Here is a 21,853-nt window from a genome sequence, read left to right as displayed (position 1 = left end):
TGCATATTAACTATAGCTATGCTTACATTTGGATGAAATCTGGAAAGGACCACAAAAATGAAAAGAATTGGTCTGTGTTAGTGAGAAGAGGGTAAAAATTTAGATTCCCCCCCCCCTTTGGTTTTGAAGTTATTTTAGTAAAATATTTATTTTGAGCTAGGCCATTGGGAACACTTTCTTAGTGGATGTTTTGCACGGAATATTTTCTTTGAAATTGAGGAGAGGGCAATGGTTATAATAGTGTATTTGCTTGACTATATCTGTAAAATATAGAGAAATGCAGAAGGCTTTGGCTGAAAATATAAAACACTGCAGAGAATGAGATGATATGAAAAACCTTGAAAACTACGAGACTTGGTGGGGTGAGTGTTAGTGATAAGTGAACACTAATGCTAGATGTTAGCTCATACTGACTTCTTCTTAGCCCCACAGTTATGTTTAGAAATGTGGGTTAGCTGGGAGAATTGGTTAGCCACTTGTAGAAGACTGAAACAGGACCCACAGCTTTCACCTCTCACAAAAATCAAATCACGGTGGATAACAGACTTAAACCTTAGGCGTGATACAATCAGAATTCTAGAAGAAAATGTAGGAAAGACTCTTACAGACATTGGCCTAGGCAAAGAATTTATGAAGAAGACCCCCAAGGCAATCACAGCAGCAACAAAAATAAATGAATGGGACATGATTAAATTAAAAAGCTTCTGCACAGCCAAAGAAACAGTCCAGAGAATAAACAGACCACCTACAGAATGGGAAAAAATTTTTGCATACTACACATCAGATAAAGGACTGATAACAAGAATCTATTTAGAACTCAGGAAAATCAGCAAGAAAAAATCAAGCAACCCTATCAAAAAGTGGGCAAAGGACATGAATAGAAATTTTTCAAAAGAAGATATAAAAATGGCTAACAAACATATGAAAAAGTGTTCAACATCTCTAATCATCAGGGAAATGCAAATCAAAACCACAATGAGATATCACTTAACCCCAGTGAGAATGGCCTTTATCAAAAAAACCCAAAACAACACATGTTGGCGTGGGTGTGGAGAGACAGGAACACTAATACACTGCTGGTGGGACTGCAAACTAGTGCAACCTCTGTGGAAAGCATTATGGAGGTATCTTAAACAGATTCAAGTAGACCTGCCATTTGACCCAGCAATCCCATTACTGGGCATATACCCAAAGGAAAAAAGGTCATTCTGTAACAAAGGCACGTGTACCCAAATGTTTATAGCAGCACAATTCACAATAGCAAAGATGTGGAAACAACCCAAATGCCCATCAATACATGATTGGATTAGTAAACTGTGGTATATGTATACCATGGAATACTACTCAGCTATAAGGAATGATGAAGATACAACATCTCTATGGTTCTCCTGGAGAGAGTTGGAACCCATTATATTAAGTGAAGTATCCCAAGAATGGAAAAACAAGCATCACATGTACTCACCAGAAAATTGGTTTCCTTGATCATCACCTAAATACAAATCTGGAAACGACACCAATTGGACATCAGACTGAGGTGGGGGGTGGGGGAGGGGATGGGGGTATGCCTACACAATGAGTGCATTGCGCACCGTTTGGGGAGGGGTAACACTTGAAGGTGCTGACTCGGGAAAGGGGGGGTGGGGGAAAAAAATATGAAACTATTGTTTTTAAAAAAAAAAAAAAAAAAAAAAAGAAATGTGGGTTAAATGAGGGATACTTAGGCATGGATCTTATTTTCAGAAGGAACTAAAATTGTCTTCTGCCTTTATGTATCTGGTTACTGAAGAAGACATCAGAGGTTTTAGGTGTACTATAAAAGAGGTGGTATTTTTTAATTTATTTTTATTTCTGATTACCCACTGGAGTAATTAAATGAAATGGCATTGCTAACAGTAGTATTGCCGTACCAATTATTATACTTAACACATTTTTTAATACTTACTATGAAAATATTTGCTACTAAGGAAAATATTTCTAAAACCTCATTTTAAGGCCTGTCCAGCTTTGATGTGAAAAGGGTATATTTAAGACTTTGAGGATTTGTTTCTAGAATTTTAAGATTGTTGGAAAACATAATTTATTTCTTTATAACAGACTCATTTGCTTAAATTTGTAGGTACTTGAGACCAGAAACTGCACAGGGGATTTTCCTGAATTTCAAACGACTTTTGGAATTCAACCAAGGAAAGTTGCCTTTTGCTGCTGCCCAGATTGGAAATTCTTTTAGAAATGAGATCTCTCCTCGATCTGGGCTGATCAGAGTCAGGTACTACCCATGTTACTCTTACAAATTAGAGAACGACCTTGACATTGAATTGGAAATGAAAGCTTGCTATTTTGAAACAATACTGCTTCGTAATCCTGATTATGGATTTATTTTTGTCTTCTCCAAAAAGTATGTTTTATATTTGTATTCTCTAAATGTACTCTCTGGGATGACAGGCAGTTTTGAGTGATGAAAGTGAACTTGAAGGTAAAGGAAGGAGGGTGGAAAATAGCTTAAGTTTCTCAGTTTGCTCCAAAATTATTTTTCCCTTGTTCATCATAAGTTTTGAGGATAGTACAATCTTGATTGTCTAAACCAAGGCCGTTCTGACAATGGTGATATGTGTGGGTGTAGGATGGGGTGGGGATGAGGAGATGGTTTTAACAGGAGGATTGTTCTAGGTGTCCAGGGAAGACAGCATTGCTGGAGGTGGGGTGAGGATGTTTCAGTAACCAACTCTGCTACCCTGGACACAACCTCCAGATATCTGGGGGCCAGTATGACAGAAAGGCCAGCTAGCAAGTTTACCTCCATCTACTCTATACTCTAGTTCAGACACTCGCCTGCCTCTATTCTAATAGCCTGCGTTTGTGCAGTGTATCCAGGAATGTGTGGGAAGGCATACTGAAACTGTTCCACTTTTCTTTAGAAACTCATGACTAGCTGCTTATAACTTAAGCTTTTTGTGATTTGTTTATATTTTCTTCCTAATAACATCTCTTAGAATAATACATTCCATTTAAAAATAGATGTGTAGTTAAACTGAACTTTCTTAGGCTCCAAAAGTGTTTTCCCAGCCCCAGCACCTCACCCATTTCTTCTCTTCTCTTCTTACTCGCTATAATTACAGACTTTGGTCATAGCATATCCCAGCCACTGACTCTGGATCAAAGCACCTGCCCAGTCTTGTTAGTCCCCATCATGTCCTCTATGAGCAGATGCCTCTGCGTTTTAACCAAAGTGTATCTTCAGGCCTGTAGTCCCTTCAGGTTTATGGGCTAGGAGGGAGAGACTTCATGGAGGAAAGAATGTGCACAGCTTAGGGAAAGGGGGTGAGAAGGACCCCTCTGGGCTTTCACATAGGAAGAAAAGGTAATCAGAAACTTTAACCAGGTATTACAACAATGAAAAACCTGTCAGATTTGAGTTTGTTTTATTTCCTGATGTCTGGGGTTTTTTTGTTTTTGTTTTTTGGGCTCCCCTCTGCCAACAGTGTCTAGCAGGTGTGCTTTCCCTACGTGGAGGAAGCTGGGTAAGACTGACCTTGTCTAAAGCTAGCGTTTCAGAGAGGAGGACCGAGAAGTAAGGCAGCGTCTGGGGCCTGTGAAACAAAAAGTGATGAGTAGGAAAACCAGCTTGAAGCTGAGGAGTGATCCCAGGGGTTAACTGGTAGAAAGGCCCTAGGGCTTCTTGACAGTTTGTTCCTTGGTCATTTTCACTTCAAAGTGTCCTGTCTGGGTTTTGGCTAGTTTTGTTGTGTACCTCTGCAAGTTGCTGACCAGAAGTCCACTCATTCTTCATGAGTCAGCATCCTCATGGTTGGACTAGGATTGTTCGTTTAGTGTTGTGATTCTTCCTGATAACAGAGTTACCGGGTAATTAGTCATTCTATTGCTGTATTTCCTTTTGTTTAGAAGTATTAGATTGTTCATGTGAAGCTTTTTTTTTTTTTTTTAATTTTTACTTTATTTTGATTGGCTGGTTCTGTCTTTTCTGGCCTGTGTGTATTTTAGGTCTGCACAGTTCCAAGTATAGTCTCTGAACTCAAAGACAAGAGACAGAGCTGGTCAAATCAGTGTTAATGTTGAATACTGCCTTTTGTCTATGAGCTGAGATTACTTTCTTACCCCCAGCTTTACTGAGGTAAAATTGACGAGTAAAAATTGTATATATTCATGGTGTATAACATGATGTTTTGATAGGTATACATTGTGAAATGATTACCACAGTCTAGTTAATTAACATGTTCATCCGTTTACATGGGTACTTTTTTTTTTTTTTTGGTGGTAAGAACACTTAAGATCCTACTTTCTTAGCAAATTTCAGGTATACAATGAATGCATTATTGCTAACTATAGTCTCCATGTTGCAATTTTTGGCAGAACAGATGGAAAAACTTTGGCAGCAGCTTTTTTGGGGATTCTAGGCAGGGCCCTTAATTTATCTGCCCCACATTGTAGATGCTCAGTTGCTGTCAGCCCAGTTATAAGCTATGTGAGGACAAACACCATGTTTGTTTGTCTCTTTCTCATTTCTATGGACACAGAAGATGCTTGACAGTTGTTGAAAGACAGTTGGAACATTGATGCTGCAGGACCAAATAAAATATACTATTAAAAAATAAAATTTAAAAATTAAGGCTCTTCTGCAATGTATTTTGTGTATTTTTAGGACCCATTTAAGCAATTTTACATCACTTCTGAACATCTGAAATAATCATGAAATTGCATCAGTAAATGTTTTTTTTTTTTTTTAAAGAAGAGATTTGATTTTTACTCATCAAATTAACTTAAAAGGCTTCCTTCCAATAGCTACTAAATTGCCTTTCAGAGAAATCCTTTTGGGAAACCATTACTATGTGCATATTTATTTCATCATTATGTAATTAGCTTGATGTTAGCTTGTTCAATTCATGCCTTAAGTCCTTTGCCTTGAATAACACTTTAAGAAGCTCTTATTCTAAAGAAACTAACTGTATGATGCCATTACCAGTCATTTACTCACTCATCGCAGTAAAAAAGAAGAAATCAAACTGCTACAAAAGCTAAAGAACCATTTCAGTTTGCTTTTAATTTCCCATTTTTTCAAAAGTAAATATCGGGAGCTTCATTTAGTGTATACTTGTAAAGACTTGCTAATGCTTTAAGGAAAATTATTTTATTTGGACCTTACTATTCAGTATCATTTCTTTTTTGTATGTGACATTTGCTTATGTTATTCTAATTTTAAAAACTTTATTAATCTGCTTTTAAAAAAATATTTACTATTAAAAGTAATAACCTTTTTGAATGTGGCTAGAAGGAAGGAATTAATATTTGAGAGAAGTTTGATAATAATAAAGTTTTCATTAGTGTATTTAAAAATGACATCCTTCACATATATACCATAAATATGTATGAATATAATGTATCAAAAAATAAAGATAACCACCCAGACAAACCTAATCCAAATTTTTTTGGGCCATTTCCTTAGGAAACCAATTTTCTTTTTAGTGAAGGAGATTACTATAATATAAGGCCTTTATCAGTGTAGAATGCAGTTGAAAATAGAGGCCTTGTTTATTGTTTTTTATAGTTAAACATGTAGATTTTATCTCTTACATTTTTGTTTTCAGAGAATTCACAATGGCAGAAATTGAGCACTTTGTAGATCCCAGTGAGAAAGACCATCCCAAGTTCCAGAGTGTGGCAGACCTCCACCTTTATTTGTATTCAGCAAAAGCCCAGGTCAGCGGACAGTCTGCTAGGAAAATGCGCCTAGGAGATGCTGTTGAACAGGTAAGATTCTGGAGCTAACTTATTTAGATGTGCTTATTCGGGGTTTACAACACTTAGCAAATTCCGGGTGCACTGGATGACAAAATTATTTTGGCAGTCATTTTACTTTTTATACAGCACTTGTTTTTATAAAGAATTTATTATACAGTATTATAGTAGTGGGAAAAAATCACCTCAACATCCTGATTTCTGAACCTCTGGGGCTAACGTGAGAAAAAGGTTTAGCAGAGCATTTGGAAAACAGATCTTGGTTTGAACTGTGCCTTACCGATGCAACTTTGGGGGAGATAGAATTTGACTCACAGAAACCAAGCCCTCTGGACTTTAGACTCTTCTATGTTACCCATAGCAATTGGGATAAGACCTTGTATATAACAGAATTTCTCTAAATATTTGCCTGGAGAAATGAGTGAGTGAAATATTTCTACCAGTAGCTGCTGCCCAGTAGTGGAATGAGTTGCCTTTGTGAGCAGTGAGCTTCCTGGCCCTGAAAATATTCCAGGAGAGACTGGGCAATAACTTGTCAGCTGTTTTGCAGAGAAGACCCCTGCAGTGGGGGGGTGGGGGGGTGGGGGGTGGGGCTAGATGATTTCTGAGGGTCCTTCCAGTACTAAAATGGTAAGATTACATGTATTAGTAGATAAGAATGCGTTAAAATCCCCTCAACATGTCTCATTACTTTTGTTAATTGAGAAGGGGATATCTTTGCCATTCTTTAGGGTCATTATTATGAATATCATTTTTAGTACTGCAGATTTAGAAGTTATGAGGTATTGGGCTGAATTTTTGCTGGCCTAGTAAGTATGTCAGACAGATTTTTAATAACTCCATTATCACCTTGTTAATGTGACACTAACCCCTTTAAAAATAAAGATCACATTCTGGGTATCTGACATTGTTCTAAAATAGGGTAAAATAGTTTATTTTGTGTTTCAAATATTTTCCAGTAGATTATGAATAACTCAGTGGCAAATGGTACTTTGGCCTTCAGAAGTATTAATGTGTGTTTCCTTCCCCTATACTTGCCTGCTTATTTATTTAGGGTGTGATTAACAACTCAGTATTAGGCTATTTCATTGGCCGCATCTACCTCTACCTTGTGAAGGTTGGAGTATCTCCAGATAAACTCCGCTTCCGACAGCACATGGAGAACGAGATGGCACATTATGCCTGTGACTGTTGGGATGCCGAATCTAAAACATCCTACGTAAGTGGAATGGCATGGTTTTTGCTGTGTGGTTTTCACATTGTTAACTTAGAAGTGTAGGTATCAAAACTGACTTTTGTGTACTCTGTCAGGGTGGAACAAAGAGAAACGAAAAGAGATCTTTTCCTGAGCAAAAATGGAAAAAGCTGTTGCCCCCTGCCTTGTAAAGAAGGGGTTACTCTTTACATCCCAGGAGACTTCTGTAGACTTAGCTTCGGGAGAGGGAGAGATGGAGAGAGAAGGTTGATGGTGAGGCAGTGCTGATGTATACGTTGCTGGATGGGCAGTATTACTGGTAATATCCTTGGGTGGAGCTAAGACAGGGTGGCTTCTTCCTGATGAGAATCCCAGCAAATGTTGGAAATGGTGGGGTTGAGCGAAGAAAGTCATAGTGCTCTTAAGCACTATGCGACGGCATGTGCCTTCAGTCCCAGCTACTCAGGAGGCTGAGGCGGGAGGATCATTTGAGCTTAGGTGTTCAAGGTCAGCTTGGGCAACATAGCGAGACCTCATCTTTAAAAAAAAAAAAAAAAGAAAGAAAGAAAGAAACAGACTCACAGACTCATGGTGCTCTTAGCTTAGAGAGCTATCTGGTAGATATACTAGTATACTCTGATCTCTTTTTAAGAACTATCTTTCTCAAATTCTGTGTATTTAATAAAAACTCAGAGAAGGTCTCCAGGTACCCTCCTAACCTCCACCCCCTCAGCATGAACATTAGTACCGAAAGGCATCTGGATGTAGGAAGTGCTTTCTGAATTGGTGGCAGTGGTAAAGGTGGCATCTAAAACAAGGGGGTTGAGAGCCTTTTGGCATTTCCCTTATTGAGTATTAGAGAGGCCTCCTTACATACACAGAAAGAGGCTTTACTTTAGCGCAGGGTCATTGGTTTCCATATACGCTTGGTTTTGGTTTTTACTTTTTAAAGTGGTTTTCTTTTTATGGATTCATTTTTTTTAATTAAAAATAAAAATTAGTCATATTAAAAAAGTAATGATTATTTTTTATAAAACAAAAAGGATAAAATAATTCTGAAGAATATTTTGTAGAAAGTAAAACTTCCAATTGCATGCCTCTCCCCAAAAATGTTCACATCTCTTCTCCATATTGAGGATTGGCAAACATTTTCTATAAAGGGCCAAATGGTAAAAATTTTCAGCTGTGGGTCACGTAGGATCTCTGTCTCATATCCTTTGTTGTTGTTTTTTACAGCTCTTCAAAAAATGTAAAAACCGTCCCTAGTCTTGTGGTCCTTGATGTGTCCTCCGACTCTGAAATATTTTTCTGTACAGTACAAACATATACACATACATAAATGCATAACGATATGCATATGTCTATGAGTAACTATTAATAATGTTTTTAATATATTCTTTTTCCTTTGTCGAATTGAGAAAGAATTACTATAATCTGTTGAGTTTTTCTTATCACTTTATTTTCTTAGCAAGCTTGCTTGATATATGTCAAAATAACAGTAATTATTTTAGGATTATGGGTGATCATTAATTTCTTTATATATTTTGGATTTTCTGAAATTTCTTTTTATTTTCAGATCAAACCAATAAAATGTTTTTCCTTTGTATGAGAAAAGTTTATTTCATTTTTTTTTGTTCCATACCAGTTCCATCTTTTCGTTTGCTCTGCCCCTAATTTCAGGTTAAACCAGGTATTCTTGCTATCTCAGTTAAGATTCTGAATCTCACCTGTCTTACCTTTCATTTATTTCATTTGTTTGTTCATTCTACATTTGTCAGTGTTACAAGCCAGGTCCCATCTTAAGTGTTTCACATGTATTATCCTGTGATGTCTTCACAGTAGTTCTGTTTGTAAGTACTGTTTCTAAGGAAACTGAATTCCAAGTGGTTACGTAATTTGCTCAAGCCTGATACCTAGTAAGTGGTGAAGCCGAGATCTGAACCCAGCTGTCAGCCTCCGGCCCATGTTCTTGACCCTTATGCTGTGCTGCTTTAAAAACCCTGCTGCATGCCTGCCAGTCTTGAACTGGGTGCCACTGGGAGGGCTGGGGATCAGGAAACGTGGGCCTAACATTGAGATTAGGCTGTAACACTTGTGTGAAACCACTGGAAAACAGGGCTGAACAAAACCGGAAGTTCCAGAGTAACAGAAACTTTGGAAGAGAGGGAAGAACTTCTTTACAAACTTTAATACTTTCTGTTTGTGTACTTCGTATTTTATTTTATTAATGAAACAAGTTACTGTTGCAGTTAATGCCATAGCAATTCCTTCTCCCTCCAGAGAAGTAACCACTGTCCCCAGTTTGTTATCATTCTCGGGCATGCTTTTGTAATTTTACCTTTTAGTACATAAATATGTTTGTTAGTTGGCATGTTTAGTGAATGTCAGATTACCAAATTAAATGTTTTCAGGCTTTCTTATTTTCTTTAATTCCTTTTTTGTTTTGGGTTGAGGTTTCTGAGCTTATCATAGGAGTTTTAATATTTGCTGTCTTTGTCACCAGTGTCCCATGAGATAACTTGTGCTGGGAAAGCTTAGCGGTTTTTATTTTTGAGACAGAGTCTCGTTCTGTCTCCCTGGGTAGAGTGTAGTGACGTCATCGTAGTTCACTGCAACCTCAAACTCATGGGCTTAAGTGATCCTCTTGCCTCAGCCTCCCAAGTAGCTGGGACTATACACGTGCACCATGAGGCCCGGCTAATTTTTTCTAATTTTGGTAGAGATGGGGTCTTACTCTTGCTCAGGCTGGTCTCGAACTCCTGAGCTTAAGTGATCCTCCCTCCTCGGCCCCCAGAATGCTAGGATTACAGGTGTGAGCCATGTCCGGCCAGCTTAGTGGTTTTGATGGTTAAATTTTCCCAAGCTTTGGATCAAAGGCATAAAAATAAATATTCGTGAGAAGGACTAACCAGGTGTCTACTAAAATAAACGTTTTACAGCTCTTTTGTTCTTACTAAAAATGGGTTCTTGGCCGGGTGCAGTGGCTCACGCCTGTAATGCGAGACCGAGGCGGGCGGATCGCTCTAGGTCAGGAGTTCAAGACCAGCCTGAGCAAGAGCGAGACCCCGTCTCTACTAAAAATAGAAAGAAATTATCTGGCCAACTAAAAATATATACAGAAAAAATTAGCTGGGCATGGTGGCGCATGCCTGTAGTCCCAGCTACTCAGGAGGCTGAGGCAGGAGGATCGCTTAAGCCGAGGAGTTTGAGGTTGCTGTGAGCTAGGCTGACGCCACGGCACTCACTCTAGCCCCGGCAACAAAGGGAGACTCTGTCTAAAAAAAAAAAAAAATGGGTTCTTAAGGGGTTACAATAATGAAGTACCACATACTGGGTGGCCTATAAACAACAGACATTTATTTCTCGCAGTTCTGGAAGCCGGAAGTCACAGGTCAGGGTGCCAGCATGGTCTGGTTCTGGGGAGGGCTCTCTTTCAGGTTGCGTGCTGCCATCTTCTGTGTCCTCATGTGGTGACAGAGGGCACTCTGGTGTCCCTTTTATGAGGGCTCATATTAAGCCTCCACCTTTATGACCTAATCACCTCCCAAAAGCCTAATACCATCACACTGGGGGTTAGGATTTCAACATGAATTTTGGAAGGGACACATGTTTTCAGTTCATTGCCGGTTCTTAGAAAATAATTTAAAATTTTGCTTTTTAAGAATATTTTGTGCGTGCATTAACAAGAAATGGAACCTGGCAGTGATGTGATTGTAATGCTGTTAGTTAATTTTATTCTGTGACCTAAACTTTACCTGTTCTTTACTGAGTATTCTTTTGTTTGTAAAGAAAGTGAATTGAGTACGAATGCCCACATCGTGGCCAGCTGAAGTATGTGTTTAGTCAGGCTGCTGATAGCAAATTGTGAAAAAATAGTAGGCCAAAGAGAGTGGTGGTTTCTGCCAAATTCACTTTGAATCTTCGTCGTAAATTTGAACCAAATCTGCAGGCTTGTCTAGGTTCATGTTTAATTTCCATAATTAAATTCTAGAATATATTCATTTACCCCACAGTTACAATGTGGCAGTATAAATCCATCCAAAGATAAGACTACTACTTTGTGTACAGTATGAAATGTATTTTATAAGCTTGTTAGCTGCCTGACATACGAAACTATTACCATTTCAAATATTTATAGGATTGAATATATAAAAGGGTTCGTGATAGTCTGCATGCATTTGTGAACAGACCCAATGTAAGTAATAATGTTTTTGTTGGTCATGTCTTCTTAGGGCTGGATTGAGATTGTTGGATGTGCTGATCGTTCCTGTTATGACCTCTCTTGTCATGCAAGAGCCACCAAAGTCCCACTTGTAGCTGAGAAACCTCTGAAAGAGCCCATATCCTTTCCAGTCACTCCAAAGCTCAGGACTAAAGTGTAAACATCTTGCTAATGCATAAGTTCAAGTCTATACCTTGTTCTGTGGATACATTGAGATGTTTTGCGTACTGTGGCAACACTTGTTTAAACCTCTTATTTTGCCGCTTTCCTGTTGTTCATGCTTGTAGTCTGACATGTGACCACTCGGTGTTTGGCCCTTAAAAGAAGCATATTCAGAAAAATGCTTTGATTGTCTTTCAGAGGGTTGACCAGTTTTTCTCTGCCGTTTCTAAAAATGTGTATTTCCACACCTGCACCTACCTACACGCTCTTTACATCCGGGTACCTTGTGAATACTTTTTGTTTAAAAATGAGTGCCATTTTATGGTAGATGAAATAATAGCTCACTTGGTCTGAAAATCAGCAAAGTAGAAATTTTCTTTCTTTACCAGGCCAGTAAAGGTTGTGAGCTGACTTCTTAGGGGTAGGCCAGTGACAAGAAATAGATCTTGTTGGACATTTTAGAAAGAAATAAATTGTTATCAGAAGTTTTGATGCTGTGGATGGGGTCATATTGCTGATGAGTGATACCCCTTTTATCTCATTATAACTGAAAAGGTCTCTGTTGATGGAGTTGACTTATTTGTGAGTGAGGTTTGTCTGAATGATTTTGTGGATAGTTGTTTCATCTTGCACTTGAAATCAGCATGAGCAGGATTTGGGGCACTAATGGAGAACTGGGGTTATTTTAAGTTGATTGTTACCTAGATCATTTTCTGAAATACTGGGACAGTGCTGTATTTTTGGATTCCTTGACTATTTCCTACAAAACAGTCAATGTTGTTCAGTTTGAACCCAATAAGGGAGCAATTGGTAAGGCATACAAGAAAGATGCAAAACTGGTGATGGAGTATCTCGCCATTTGTGACGAGTGCTACGTTACAGAAATGGAGACGCTACTGAACGAGAAAGGGTAAGATTTAAAATGTTTACTTTTACGTGGGCTCCAGTCAGATATGTCTTCTCTACCAGCTACTGAAAGTTGGGTAAGATTAGTTTCTTCAGAAATTTTTTGCAGGTAAATACTGTTTCTTGGCTGTATTTAAAGGACAGTCTTCAAAAATGAAGAGAAAATACTTTTAGATAAACAAAAGCTCCAAGAATGCATTGCCAGCAGACTTTTGTTATTAAAGGAAGTTCTTCAGGCAGAAATATGTAAATTTACATCTACCCAAAGAACTTAGGAGCTCTATAAATGATAAATACATGGATGAATATAAATGACATTTTTTCTCATCTCTTAATTTCTTTAAAAGATAACAGGTTGTTCAAAGCAAAAATAATGTGGAATTTATAACACATGGAGGTAAAATGTATGCCTTCAGTAGCACAAAGGATGGGAGCAAAGAATTGGGAATATATGTTATGAGGCACATGCATTATGTGTCAGGTGGTATAATATTATTTGAAGGTAGACAATGATAAGTTAAAAAATGTATATAGTAAACTCTAAATCAGTCCCCTGGAAGAAAACACACCAAAACCAAAGGGATATAACTAATAAACCAGTAATGGACTTGCTCCAGAAGACAGGAGAAGAGGAAAAGGAACAAAAAACAGAGGGAACAAATAAGAAATAACTAGTGAGATATAAACTCAACAATATCGATAATTACATTAAATATAATCTAAATACGAGAATTAATAGCCAGTGATTGTCAGACTGGTTAAAGATTTCAAAACTCAATTAAATGATGTTTATAGGAAACTCACTACAATTGTAATACACAAATAGGTTTAAAAGTAAAAGGATCAAAAAATATTTCCCATAGGTTTCTGGTCTTCCAGAATTACCATCTGTTTATGCATTAATTCCCACTAAAATGGACAAAGTTATATCACTAATTAGATATCATTATCCACAAACAACACACCAACCCAATTTCTTTATTAATTATTTTCAAATAACAGCTGTCTTCTTGCTAATTGCAGCTCTTTATTACCGTTACCTCTGCTATACTTAGACTGTGCTCACAGAGAGGATACATGAGATACTATGTAATGGATCCTTTAGTGCATGCACGCATAAACTTCAGTCAGAATAGTGAAAAATGGAAGAAACCAGTGAAAACCATCCAGTTGAGGCATGAGATTATCACAGGCAGAAACTAGCAAAATACAGTTATAATGCATGCCAGCGGTATAGCTTCAAAGACGACCACATGAGGGCTGTCTTTCCCAGCACTGAGCTGTTTGTGAGGCAAGAGAAATCCAAATTGATCTCCCTCATATGAGGAAATACCTCATAAGCGGAAATATAGGTGTTACATGAAGCTTTTTGTAAAGGTGAATTCTTGTAACCTGAAACTGAATGGGTATATCTCGGGACACGAGCATTTATTTGGCAGGCAATGATTTGGGGGGGGTAGTATTTTATACTGACCTATCAAACAGAATCATTAAACTTCTTTTAAACTGGTCTTTATCAACATAAGAGTCAAAGTTTATTCTGGAAATAGTGTGGGAGTTTTAAAATTACTTCTGTAAAATGACAAGCTGGTTCATTTTTATATTCGTTGGGACAGTAATGAGAACAATTGTCTTTTTACCTGCAGGTCTACTTCTGACTAACTTGTTATTCTACAACCAAAATTTTAAAAAGTCGTTTTTGGTTTTACCTTACTCTGAAAACCAATGGAATTTGTCATGTGGAATTTTATATAACTAGTCAAATTTTGGGGTGCCTACCCAGAGTAAATTAGAATAGTATTTAATTTGGTGTTCCTTATGAAATAATTTAAATTTGACTACAGCTGTTATATCCAGAGAGTTGACCAAGTTGTAAACTCCTTTAAATTAAGGCACAGGGGTGCATGTTTTAACTAATATAAAATGTGTTTTGTTTCTTTGTAGGGAATTCACTATTGAAACTGAAGGGAAAACATTTCAGTTAACAAAAGACATGGTCAGTGTGAAGAGATTCCAGAAAACACTACATGGTAAATTTGTAAAAATAATTAAAAGTCATTACTCATTAAAGCTTTTTAAAAATGTTTTTATAACATAACCATTTTATAGAAAAGTTGAAGAGAAAAAAAAATCCTTAATGCCACAACCATAAATTTGGTGAATATGTTTAAGATATTCACTTGGGCCTTTTTTTCTTTTTAAACATAATTGTACTGAAAAATAATTTATACTACCACCTTTACACTTTCTGTGGCCTGAGGTGCATATGAAGAATATTTCTTTGATTAAAATCTTTTTCTTTTGTTTGTTCGTTATAAGGAAAAGTCCTTTTGTTACTTAAGCAAAAGAAGGAACTCACCCCCCTGTCTTTTTTGGCAAAATAACTTGTTAAAAAGTCATTTAGAGCTGGGTGTGTGGCCTCGTGCCAGCCTCCAGCCTGCTTAAAAAAAAAAAAAAAATCATTTAGATAAGTGATCTTTCATGCTTTTTTAAAAGCTAAAGAGATTATTTTTGTAGAACAAATTCTATGAATTGAGCAGTATTTTGGAACATATACGAAGTGTGCTGATGGTTACTTGTGGCTGAATTGAAGCTCCTGGAAACAGAGTGCTGGGTGTTTGAGAAGCTGCTGTCAGTGGAGAGAGTAGACCTACCGTTCCATTTCCTTGGCCTTCCCTGCCCTGCAGCCAGGCTCCAGGGGGCAGTGGTCGGACTAGGCAGGGGCTGCGGACTAGGCAGGGGCTGCGTCTGCGTGCTTCAGGCTTTGTGGTCATCGTCCTGGCAGCTGGTTCAGAGCTATACTTCACCGTTACTCAGATGCCATGGAAGGATGGGTGGAAAATGCCTCCATCATATTGCTAAAATATTCTTACTCTTTATCCCATTGAAAAGAAACAGCCTCTCTTTCCCCCCACATATGTGAGTTTTGGTTCATCTCATTTCCCATAAGACAGAAACTCTCCAAGGTTATGGTCAGTTACCTTAGGCCTGGACGGTGTTTAGCTGTGCTTCCTTTTCAAATAATAGGAAATGATTTTCAGTACATTTTCTGTGTGTACCACAGGTATTGCCTCATCCATGGGGCCCCTGGTAAAGCTGTCTTTGATGTCCCTGAGCAAACTCTTTCCTGAGGGCCTCCCGACCCCTGAACCTTGGGGACACAGTGCCAGTAACTTGGCTCTGAACAAGTTCTCATCAAGATAACAAGCTCAAGAAGTAAAACAAACACAAACCATGTGATACTTTTTGCATGTAGGAATTGTTTTTGTTAATTTCTCCACCTATGGTAGATTTTTAATTCTAACAAAGTCTTATGAAAAGCTTTAAAATTTTTATGCTTTCTACATAGGGAAGGCAGCTGATAGGGTGTAGCTAATGTTTGTAGTTTACCAACTGGGAAAGGAATTCTCTAGTAACTCATTTCATTTTTATACTATGTAAACAAAGAATTGTATCTGGTGAAAATTTCTTTCACTCTTTCTCTTCAAAAGGTGTTTTTCTTATCAGCAAATAGCTTTTATGTATGTTCCAATTTTCTTGTCCTGATGTGCAGAGATCAGAATCCATCTAGGGCCAGGCACAGTGGCTCACATCTGTAATCCCAGCTCTTTGGAAGGCTGAGGCAGGAGGATCGCTTGAGCCCAGGAGTTCGAGGCTGCAGTGAGCTATGATCAAGCCACTGCACTCCAGCCAGGTTATCAGAGCAAGACCCCAAAAAATCCATTTGGAATAGAGACATTTTTAGCGCCAAGAATTAAATAGAAAGGATGTGAAACGCATCGTGTGGTATTTGAGAGAATGGTACTGAATTTCTCTCTCTTTTGCAGTGGAAGAAGTTGTTCCAAATGTAATCGAACCCTCCTTTGGCCTGGGCAGGATCATGTATACGGTGTTTGAACATACATTCCACGTACGAGAAGGAGATGAACAGAGAACGGTAGGTTGTCCTGTACGGTGTACTATCTTTTGTATCAGAAAATAAAATTTACTAAAGTACATTAGTAAGATTCTGGAATGATTGATTAGTCATTGTTTACTGTAACATATTAGTGATGTTACTCATCTTTGCTTAACTATTACAAACTACTTTCGTATATAATCTTATTTGAGCTTTAGGATGTATAGGTTATTCTAGAAGCTATTGTTTCATTTGCCTGGTGCTCTCTATTTTGAGATCAAATGTATAACTTTGAGTCACAGTCTATATTGCATCAATGCAAGAAATGGTACTTTCTGTGTATACCCTTGTTTTCAGAAAATTGGGATTCATGAGATGGCTCGCAGACTTTGGCTAATCCACCAAGCTGTAGCTATGCTCTGGTAAAGCATTAAAGGAAAGTGTCTCAAACTGCGTAAAATAGTCTGGGGTACTTTTGGGGTAAAAATGTAAATTCCTAATTCTGTTCCAGGTCTGAGACTCGGAGGGGTGTGTGTACGTTTAATTAAGAACCACAAGTGATTCCAGTGTGGGAGCTTGACAGGTCATAAATTGGGCAGTAGTATCTGGGGTGTAGCCTTTCCTAGCACGCAAGCATTGGCTGAAGATAGACGTTTATAAGAAGTCTTCATTGACTCCCACATGTTTTCTTTGGCACTGCTGCCTCTGAATCACTGCTCCTTGCCTTCTACTTTATCTCCTTATTCTGCCTTACTTCACCACCTCACCTCACCTCACCTCACCTTAACCTGTGCCTGCAGAAATTATAGTCCTTTAATTTCTAGGCACAGATTTCTAGGAAAACCAATCAGAAGAGTGGATATAAAGGAGAGGTTATATATGTCAACTTAATTGAAAGAAACAGTCTTGGGCTGGACGTGGTGGCTCATGCCCTTATCGTAGTGCTTTGGTAGGCCAATGTGGGAGGATCACTTGAGGCCAGGAGTTCGAGATCAGCCTGAGCAACATAGCAAGAGCCTGTCTTTACAAAAAATAGAAAAAGTTAGCCACATGTGGTGGTGGGATGCCTATAATCTCAGCTACTTGGGAGGCTGAGGCAGGAGGATCACTTGCACCCAGGAGTTTGAGGTCGCAGTGAGCTATCGTGATGCCACGGCACTCTAGCCCAGGCAACAGAGCGAGACTCTGTCTCAAAAACAAAAACAAAACAAAAAAACCAAAAACGGAAACAGTCTCATCTGCTTGATCATTCTAAAGCTCGAGTGTACATAATGTTGGACATCAATCCTGTGGTTTTTGTCTAGGACATTTAACCTTGAAGAATGAACTGGTGAGTTCTTGGCGCCAGTATTTTAAGAGATCTGATGCATTATTGTAATATATAGCTAATAAAGTTAGCATTTAATCTGCGCCCTAAAGTTGCATCTTCATTTCCTGATGTTGAAGGAACAGCTCTTCATTCATTCAACAGATAGTAAGAACCAGGGGTAGGCCCAGCTAGGCCATCATAGGGCTCGATTTTTCTTGGGGAATGACAACGTGTATGACTGCACATACTCTTTTTAGATGTCAAGTTTGCTTCAAGCTTTTTCTGCTTATTTTCCTAATAAAAATTTTTTTTTTTTGTTTAGCTGTTCCTTTGAATCTAACAATATTGATATAACTAGAGCTTTAATAGAAATTCCGTAAGGGCTAAACAAGAATGAATTAGTCACAGTGTTTTATGAATTCCCATCGTGAAGAGAAATTTGATTAGGCTGTGGGAAGCCAAAAATGTTTCTAAATTATTAGCACCTAGTCCTTCAATCCATTTGCCTGTAAATTTGGTATAAAAACATTGCTAGTGAAATTTGAAAAAAGTATTTTCCTGCAATGGCAAATTCCTACTCTCTCTCTCTCTCATGTTAAATAAAATTATCACAAGATGGAGGAGGGAAGTAGAATTCTGAACTTTCTGTGATGTGGGCAGCTATGTTGATGGAGTATGGGGTTTACTTATAATGGGATATTTTTCATTGCTTGGCATTAAAGGTTAATTAAGCTTTGAGTGGGGGGCTAAATTGGAACCTTGTCATTCATTATATTTATGGGACAAATTTTTTCCGTATTTTTGCCTTCAAGTGAACCTTTTATACAAATATTATTTAAGAACTGCCTTCAGCTCTCATTTCCAACCCCAAATGGTAGGTTGGTTTGCCTTCCCCATAATATCTTTGCTTTCTTTGATACTCAGAAACCTATTTCAGGAGCAATTTAGGAAAGCTATACTTTTTTAGCGTAGGCATATAGAACATCTTTCTTGGATTGTACTGTTTCTTTTGGACATATGTTTATGAGCTAATTAAACTTTTTTCTTTCACTTGGTCACTAAGGCTCACAGATTCTTCTTTTAAAAGACAGAATGGGATTGTGTTTTTTGGCACTACAACTTGTTATTTGATGATTTGTGGGGAGGTTCCTCAGGTGGGCTCCATAGAAAGAAGTAAGGGTTTTATGTGGGACCAAAACATTACCGTCTTATATTAATATATGTAGTAGCTTTCAGAATGCTTTCACATTATTGGACTTTTTGTATAATAGACTTAAGGAGCAAGCAGAGCAGGTGGTGGAGACGTCCATTTTAGGTGAAAAAACTAAGGTTCAGAGAGAATTCTCTGAGTTGGTCCAAAGTCATAGCTGAAACTGGGTGTTTCTGATTCTGGTTCTCTTGTTTCTCCTTTGTCATACTGCTTTTCATATCTTGTTTTCTGGCATTTTGATAGTGAAGTTATGCTTGGACACCCACTGAATGTTAACCTCTTAGTTTGGGACGTTAGCATTTCAGTATTTATAAATTAATATATTTGGATTTCTTTCTTTTTAAACCATCTAGTTCTTCAGTTTCCCTGCTGTAGTCACTCCATTCAAATGTTCCGTCCTCCCACTGAGCCAAAACCAGGAGTTCGTGCCGTTTGTCAAGGAATTATGTAAGCAAATCCAATTGGGTAATCTCCATGGGAACACTATCAAGTAGACTGAATTTTAGGAAATGTATCATTGATTTCAATAAAAATATAGATTGAATAAATAATAAATCTAAGTGATTTTAGCCTGTGCTCTTATTTCTGAGAGAGAGAGTAAGCTTGCTCAGGATTTTTTATCCTAGCATTTGAATGAGTCAAGGTAGGATCTAAGAGTCAGATTTGGCCTCTTATTTTCACCTTGGTGCTTATTTCATCAAGGGAACCCGAGTGGAGTGTAACAACTCTGGTGAGTCTACAGCCACTGGATCTGTAGTGCCGAAAGGGATCCTCTTGGTCATCTGGTGCGACCCACTTATTTCAGAGTTGGGAAATGGGAAGAGTCCATTGAGCTGCCAGGGCCATACAAATAGGAGGTGCTGGAGTCAGAACTGGCCTCCTGGCCTTGGCTCTTAGTCCAACATTTATTCCCCTGAAGCTATATCAGATGTGGGTTTGAGGGAAGGTTTGGGCTTCAGCAAGAGATTTATTAAAAATTTGGGGGCTTTCTCTTGCAAGTGCAACCTCTGCTTGCTCTCTTGTGTTGGTCCCTTTTATAAATTGTCTGAGCTTGTAAGACAGCATTTAGATAACATTAGACTTACTCCATTATTTTATTTTGAATTTACTTCATTTATTTTGGATAGCGGAAGCTCTGACCAGGAACGGCGTGTCTCACAAAGTAGACGATTCCTCTGGGTCGATTGGAAGACGCTATGCCAGGACTGATGAGATCGGTGTGGCTTTTGGCATCACCATTGACTTTGATACAGTGAACAAGACCCCTCACACTGCAACACTGAGGGACAGAGACTCAATGCGGCAGATAAGAGCAGAGGTATCCAGCATTCTCTTCGGCATTTTTAGTCTTAGAAATGTTTACTGCTTCTTACTGATTTGAATTGGATTTTGATGTATTTATGCTCTCTTTCCTCCTTTTTTTTTTCTTTTTAATTTTAATTGTCTGATAGGCTTGTATCAGACAGAGTCCAGATTCCCAAGTCCCCTTGGTTTAATTATGGAAATACCCATTAGCACTTCTCTAATATTTTCTAGCATTTGGACTGCTCTGGGCCCATTCTCCAGCAGCTGCTTTTAATGGTTGTTTGTTTATTGGGCAAGAGAAATAGGATCCCAAGAGGTTGTTGCCATAGTTTTATTGGCAGGCTTTGCGGGGCTTAGACATTTTTATCTTTATATTTCTATAGAAACGTGTATGTGTGTATGTATAAACTTCTCTGTGTTAACCTATTCTAAACAGTGAGTAATGTTTCAGTGATTTCACTCCATAGGAAGGGAATGATGGGGACAGCACAAACACAGCAGGGGGAGGAATGGATGGGAAAGGAGAGAGAGGCCACTTCAGTTGACAACTGCCTGACCCGTGTATTAACTTTGAACAAGTATGACGTTTCTTTAGAGTGCCCACTATGTGCTTGGCTTGATATAGGTAGTAATAGGGAAAACAGAAGTCAAAGGCTGCTTTTTTCCAGACGAGTTTGTAGTCTAATCTAGAAGTCAGGGATTTCTGGCTTGTCTTTCTACAAACCAGATCTGGCCACTCAGGACCTATGTCCCTATCTGGTGGTGTTCTCATAGTCTGGTCCCCAGACCAGCAGCGTCAGCATCACCTGGAAACTTGTTAGATGGGCAGAAGCTCCACCCCAGACCTACTAAGTCAGAAACCGGGGGTTGGAGAGGGAGGGGGGCAGGCAGACCTCCAGATGATTCTGATGCATGATTCCGAGAACCACTGCCGTGTGGCCGCCAGCATTGGCTGTGGCTGAGGGACAGTCGACCCTTGTAGCACGAGCTTTCCGGTTTGCTGATCTCACCTGACTCCCCTCACTCGTGTTACTTGACTGACTCCTGTTCTAAGAGTCAAATTTAACACAAGTGAAGTAACTTCAAGTGACCCAGAGATTTAGGAAAGTTAGGAAAAGCTTTGTGGCAGAACTGAGTTACCCAGGGGAGCTGGTGGGCATTCTGGGTTGGAAGAAGAACGTGAACACAGGCCTGGAATGACAGTGTTTGGCTCTGTGTAGGGTTTCCCGAGTTCAGCGTGAATCCTCTTTTTGAAAATCCAAACAAGTTTGTTGATACTTAGTCTTCTCTTTTACTCCAGGTTTCTGAACTTCCCGGCGTAGTCCGAGATCTGGCCAGCGGCAGCATCACGTGGGCCGATGTGGAGGCCAGGTATCCTCTCTTCGAAGGGCAAGAGACTGGGAAAAAAGAGACAATCGAGGAATGAGGACAATTTTGGCAACTTTTGACCACTTGCAGTAATAAAAAAATAACTCTTATCATGTCCACTTTGCGAAAGAAAACAGCATTGTGATTTTTCCCAGGGACTGCATTTTCTCCTCAGTGGCTGCCTGATTTTACCCAAACAATTAAAGTTGGAGGAATTCTGGACAAACTTGTGATCCATTGGCTCGTGTTTTTGCGTTCTCAGCAAAGCTGTTTCTCCCACCTTTGGGTAGACACACTCACAGCTTAATGTTAAACACAATACTTTTTTTAATTAACAGCTTTATTGGGATATAATTTACGTACCATAAAATGAGCGTGTTTTAAGTGTACAATTCAGTGATGTTACAATTCCTTGATGCTGAGTATATATACAGAGTTGTGCAACCACAATCCGATTTTAGAGCATTTCCTTCAATCCCCATTCCAACCTCAGCCACACTCGGCCACTCATCTACTTTCTGTCTGTA

At 38.6% G+C, this 21,853-nt stretch overlaps 1 protein-coding gene across 1 annotated transcript in view; it reads left to right on the top strand.

The window, feature by feature from the left end:
* The window catches only part of GARS1 (glycyl-tRNA synthetase 1), a 45,278-nt gene extending 23,726 nt beyond the window's left edge, over nucleotides 1–21,552 (top strand). The window contains exons 8-17 of the mRNA XM_069462718.1: nucleotides 2,117–2,266; nucleotides 5,601–5,763; nucleotides 6,806–6,970; nucleotides 11,179–11,286; nucleotides 12,095–12,240; nucleotides 14,181–14,266; nucleotides 16,064–16,173; nucleotides 19,007–19,100; nucleotides 19,781–19,971; nucleotides 21,259–21,552. Coding sequence (XP_069318819.1) covers nucleotides 2,117–2,266; nucleotides 5,601–5,763; nucleotides 6,806–6,970; nucleotides 11,179–11,286; nucleotides 12,095–12,240; nucleotides 14,181–14,266; nucleotides 16,064–16,173; nucleotides 19,007–19,100; nucleotides 19,781–19,971; nucleotides 21,259–21,384 — 1,339 coding nt within the window. The 3' untranslated portion in view covers nucleotides 21,385–21,552. The remainder of the gene's footprint in view (nucleotides 1–2,116; nucleotides 2,267–5,600; nucleotides 5,764–6,805; nucleotides 6,971–11,178; nucleotides 11,287–12,094; nucleotides 12,241–14,180; nucleotides 14,267–16,063; nucleotides 16,174–19,006; nucleotides 19,101–19,780; nucleotides 19,972–21,258) is intronic.
* Nucleotides 21,553–21,853: the final 301 nt, after the last annotated feature.

This window comes from Eulemur rufifrons, chromosome 29 (genome assembly GCF_041146395.1).
Source record: "Eulemur rufifrons isolate Redbay chromosome 29, OSU_ERuf_1, whole genome shotgun sequence".
Lineage (NCBI taxonomy): Eukaryota > Metazoa > Chordata > Mammalia > Primates > Lemuridae > Eulemur > Eulemur rufifrons.
The sequence above is the reverse complement of the archived record's forward strand: the minus strand, read 5'-3'. Positions and strand labels throughout refer to the sequence as shown.